The sequence below is a fragment of the Sapajus apella genome, unplaced genomic scaffold (genome assembly GCF_009761245.1).
Source record: "Sapajus apella isolate SASKATOON/1434 unplaced genomic scaffold, GSC_monkey_1.0 scaffold14, whole genome shotgun sequence".
NCBI lineage: Eukaryota > Metazoa > Chordata > Mammalia > Primates > Cebidae > Sapajus > Sapajus apella.
In genome coordinates, this window is record NW_022436954.1 from 5,801,970 (window position 1) to 5,807,563 (window position 5,594).

General features: G+C 50.4%; 1 protein-coding gene across 2 annotated transcripts in view; it reads right to left on the reverse strand.

The window, feature by feature from the left end:
* The window catches only part of DPF2 (double PHD fingers 2), a 19,343-nt gene extending 13,989 nt beyond the window's left edge, over positions 1 to 5,354 (reverse strand). For both annotated transcript variants that reach the window (XM_032282864.1, XM_032282865.1), the window contains exon 1: positions 5,195 to 5,354. In XM_032282864.1, the coding sequence (XP_032138755.1) occupies positions 5,195 to 5,226 (32 nt within the window). In that variant the 5' untranslated portion in view covers positions 5,227 to 5,354. The remainder of the gene's footprint in view (positions 1 to 5,194) is intronic.
* Between the last annotated feature and the right edge of the window lie 240 nt (positions 5,355 to 5,594).

Sequence of the window (5,594 nt, forward strand, 5' to 3'; positions counted from 1 at the left end):
TTTTGAGACGGAGTTTCGCTCTTGTTACCTAGGCTGGAGTGCAATGGCATGATCTCGGCTCACCGCAACCTCCACCTCCTGGGTTCAGGCAATTCTCCTGCCTCAACCTCCCGAGTAGCTGGGATTACAGGCACGTGCCACCATGCCCAGCTAATGTTTTGTCTTTTTAGTAGAGACGGGGTTTCACCATGTTGACCAGGATGGTCTCGATCTTTTGACCTCGTGATCCACCCGCCTCGGCCTCCCAAAGTGCTGGGATTACAGGCTTGAGCCACCGTGCCCGGCCTCCTTTTTTTTTTTTTTAAACAGACAAGGTCTCACTATGTTGCTCAAGCTGGACACAAACTCCTGGCTCCAGTGATCCTCCTGCCTTAGCCTCCCAAGTGTCCAGGAAGAGAGGTGTGCGTCACATTACCTGGCGTCAGTCAATCTTAAACAGAGGGCAGAACTGATTTCTTTCTCACAGTATCCACAATACTCATGAAGATGTCTGAGATGCAGTCAGACTTGACTTGACCTGGCTTGCCTGCAAGTCACCAGATGAACATGGACGTTTAGATAACCCAGGTGGACCTTGGTTACTCTTCTATAGATTAAGGAGGTTGGACCAGATGAGCTTTGACATATCAGGATTTTATGAGAAAAAGCCTGGGCATGAGACATTGAACAGATTCAGTCTCTGGGATTTACGTCTGTAACTCAGGCCACACCGACAACTCCTGCTATGGAATGTGATGGGAGCCTTCAGTGAGCAGACAATAGACCACTGCATAGCTTAGCATGTGCCCAGCAAGTAAAAAAGACACATACTACACGCAGAGATGGCAATATCTCAAATATAGCCTGGCATGATTCAATGAGCTGTAATGACTGTAATCTGAGGTAGGCACGAATCTCATGCTGGAGAGCAGAATAGAGAAGGCAGACTCTGTGGGCTTGTCTTTAGGAGGTGGCCACGTCTTCACCACACAGAATAAAACTGGATAAACAAGGCTAAGGCAGCTCCTTTGTTTCTGCTGATGGAAATTGATACTGACACTGGAAGTCAAACGGAAGAAAGGGCCAGGCTGGTGAGGGCTGCAAGGTCAGAGCAAGGAGGCTGGAAACAGTTTTGGGGGAATGGATGAGAGATGTTCTGTCAAAGCTCTTGTGAGCTTTGTGGGATTTCAAAAGGTAAGGCAAACAGTCTTGGGGGTAAAGGGCTGGGAATGAAACACTTAAGTGTATGTGGGGGGAGAATCTGATGAAGAGAGAACAAGATAGAATGAGAGTGAGCTCTTAAGAACTTAAGGGAGGCTGGGCACAGTGGCTCATGCCTATAATCCTAGCACTTTGAGAGGACAAGGCAGGTGGATCTCTTGAGCTCAAGAGTTAGAGACCACCCTGAGCAATATAGTGAGATCTCATCTCTACAAAACATTAAAAAAAAAAAAAAAAAATCAGCTAGGCACGGTGGTGCACACCTGTGGTTCTATGAAGTCCCTGGGGGAAATGAGGTAGGGGAATGATTTGAGCCTAGGAAGTTGAGGGTGCAGTAAACCAAGGTTACACCACTGCGCTTCAGCCTGGGGGACAGAGAGAGGCTCTATCTCTTAAAACAAAAGAAAACAAAACAACAACAACAACAAAACCTTAAGGTTCTTGTACCAAGAAATGTCAAGCTAAATTAGCATTGTTCTCTAGATTTTTTTTTTTTTTTTTTAAGACGGAGTCTTAGTCTGTTGCCCAAGCCGGAGTGCAGTGGCATGATAGCTCACTGCAACCTCCGCCTCCCAGGTTCCAATGATCCTCCTGCTGCAGGCTCCTAAGTAGCTGAGATCACAGACACACGCCAGCACACCCAGCTAATTTTTGCATTTTTAGTGGAGATGGGGTTTCACCATGTTGGCCAAGCTGGTCTCAAACTCCTGACCTCATGATCTGCCTGCCTTGGCCTCCCTAAGTGCTGGGATTACAGGCGTGAGCCACCGTTCCGGCCTCTAGATCTTGTCTATAGAAAGTTTCAAAACCATTCAGTAGCTACAGCTATACTATTATTTTACTTTCCTAGTAAGAACCCTTAAAGACTTTCTTTTCTCGAGACGGAGTCTTGCTCTGTTGCCCAGGCTGGAGTGCAGTGGCACGATCTCAGCTCACTGCAAACCTCCACCTCCTGGGTTCAAGCAATTCTTCTGCCTCAGCCTCCCGAGTAACTGGGACTACAGGTGCACACTATCATGCCTAATTTTTGTATTTTTAGTAGAGACTGGGTTTCACCACATTGGCCAGGCTGGTCTCGAACAACTGACCTTGTGATCTGCCTGCCTCGGCCTCCCAACGTGCTGGGATTACAGCTGTGAGCCACTGTGCCCAGCCTCTTTTTTTAAAGACAGAGTCTTAAGGTGTCACTCAGGCTGGAGAACAGTGGTATAATATCAGCTCACTGAAACCTCTGCCTCCCGGGTTCAGACAATTCATATGCCTCAGCCTCCTGAGTAGCTGGGACTACAGTTGTATGCCAGCACACCAGGCTAATTTTTATAATTTTAGTAGAGATGGGGTTTCACCGTGTTGGCCAGGCTGGTCTTGAACTCTTGACCTCAAGCAATCCACCCGCCCTGGCCTCCTTAAGTGTTGGGATCACAGGCGTGAGCCACCTTGCTCAGCCAAGATTTTCATTTCTGACATCACATTTGGAAGGGACAGAAATTTACAAGTAAGAAAATTCTTCTCCCAGGACAAGATGCAAGTCAGAAAGATGAGTGGCTAGGTGCGGTGGCTCATGCCTGTAATCCTAGCATTTTATGAGGCCGAGACAGGTGGATCACCTCTGAGGTCTGGAGTTCGAGACCTCCGCTGGGTGTGGTGGTGGGTTGCCTCTCAGCTACTCAGGAGGCTGAGGCAGGAGAATTGCTGGAACCTGGGAGGCCGAGGTTGCGGGGAGCTGAGATGGTGCCACTGCACTTCAGCCTGGGCTGACAACAGCAAGACTCTGTCTCAAAAAAAAAAAAAAGAAAGAAAATATGAGCTAGTGGTCCCGACCTCAATGTATAATATCAACTGTCAGAAGACTAGGCACACTATAATCAAGAGAAGTGACAGAAAAGCATCTCTTTCAGAATGAACTGGAAGAATAGAAGCCGCTTCTTTTTTTTTTTTTTGAGACGGAGTTTCGCTCTTGTTACCCAGGCTGGAGTGCAATGGCGCGATCTCGGCTCACCGCAACCTCCGCCTCCTGGGTTCAGGCAATTCTCCTGCCTCAGCCTCCCGAGTAGCTGGGATTACAGGCGTGCGCCACCATGCCCAGCTAATTTTTGTATTTTAGGTAGAGACGGGGTTTCACCATGTTGACCAGGATGGTCTCGATCTCTTGACCTCGTGATCCACCCGCCTCGGCCTCCCAAAGTGCTGGGATTACAGGCGTGAGCCACCGCGCCCGGCCCAGAAGCCCCTTCTTAAAGGGATAATTCTGCGGTACGTATTAATTGTGGTCTGAGGCTCTGTACAGCTAGAAATGAGAAGGAGAAAGTTGGTTTCTCATTACCGGCATTCAGGAATTAGTGGCTGGTGATCATAATAATCTCCATAGTTTTTCCAAGAGAAAAATAAGAAGTCATGCTGTTTAAATGGGAGCCCCTCACTTATGACACAACTTGAAAGCACTGGCAACCCTATTTCCCTGAGGAAAGTCTTCCAACACAAAAAGCCTCACGACGTTTAACTCTCAAAACCTGGGCAAGTCTGATATTCCTCCAGTACAAGGGGAATCTTTCTTTTAATTTTTGGAGAAACCCGTGTAAAACATCCCTTTACAATGGGATGAGGGAAGTCAACAAAGACGCAGGGAAACAAAGAACATCTCAGTCAGGAAGGATAACTGGATAAATGGTATACAAACAGTGTCATTTCTAAATTGAGAAAAATGTCAGCCTCAAGAGAGAGCTGGGAAACTGGAGTGGGCAGATCAGAGAGAAAGACAATAGTGTTGGGAGGAGGGTGGCTGAGAGAGACAGCAGGATAGATCAGAAAGCATGTTAAATTTAAAAAAAAAACCACACACACACTAGAGGAGGAAAGGCACTTAGCTTAATGGAAGTGGGAAAGCATTCTCAAAGAAAAGGCTTCAGGGCATGAGGGAGAATCAGCTTACTCTTTAAAAAGGCTCTTAGGAAGAGTGGGGCTCAGCCCACGATAAAGACAGATGAGAAGCTGTGACTCCCTTAGAACAGCTAGCGAACCTTTACTTTGTCATTCAGTCAAAATCCAACACCCCTGACTGGACAGCTAAACATCCTCAATTTTCCCATCCTTCCACCAAGCCCAACATACCCATTAAAAGAAGCTCTATTCGCCCACGGGGCATTAACCCAGTCTAAAACTAGTTCTGATTCTTCTGTAGGAATAAATCAAGTCCCAAAGCATCTTTAACTTACAGGAAGCAGTTCATAGGCCAGTGTCCATGGCCCCAACAAATACTAACTTTAATTCTGCTTGATATCTGACCAGCACAATGGAATCGTGTAATAGGAAGAATACCCATCCGGATGTCCCTTTAGGCTACTAAGCTGTTCTGAACGGCTTCGGTCCAGCTGCAGGTTTTTGATGGCTGCTACTGGACGGCGCCAAGGCCCGCTCCCCTGAAGTTCCTTCCCTTCTTGCATCCGCTCCTCAACAAATTCTTCCCAAGAATATTTGCAGTCCTAGGTACCTGCCACCCAAGATCCTCCCAAACGTCACAGGGCTGCTTGGAACTAAAACCGCCAGCCCCGCAGTGCACCCCACTGGGGCCGCCGACCCTGTTGCTGCAGCGGACGGGACGGGGCGGGTTGGGCGGCGGACTCGCCAGAGCCCGCCCGGGCCTCAGCCCCGCTCCTCCGGACTGAGGCGTCTGGGGAGAGGACCAGGACGGTGAGTCTCGCGCGCAGGCAGGGCGCCATGCTCTAGAAACCGTCAGCCCCGAGGAACGCTCAGGCTACACAGCCCCGCAGGGAGGCCGCCCGTCGAGGCTCCAGTGTGCCCCCATCAGGGCCTCCACAAGTTTCCAAAGAAGCGCAACGTCTTCTCCAGAGTCTCCTGTTGCCCTCCCCACCAGGAGTCGCAACACGGCCTTGCCAGGCATGTCCCTCTCTCCGCCTCATCTCTTTCCGCACGGCCCCCTACTCCCAGGCCCTTTACAAAACCTGCCGCCCTAGGAGAGAAAGAAACGACCACTCACAGCTTCACTACATTCTCCACCACAGCCGCCATCTTCCCTGCTCCTCTCCCTCGGGCCGGGAGGCCCCACAATCCGCAGCGCGCAGGCGCCGGGACCACACGGGGACACCAGGTTCCTCGCCCTCTGCGCAGGCGCCGCCCGGGCGCGCGCACGGGAGCGAGCACTGAAGAAAGCTTTAAGCCTGTCCGCGGCGGCCGGGAAGGAAACGCGTGAGGCCGCACGGGAGCCCAACGCGCAGGCGCAACAGGAGACTGGCATGCGTCCCGGAGCTCCGGTTGGAGGCCCGCCTCTTTTATCTAGAAGAGCTGGGGCAGGGCGAGGTGGCTCACGCCTGTAATCCCAGCACTTTGGGAGGCCAAGGCGGGTGGATCAGTTGAGCTCAGGAGTTCGAGACCAGGCT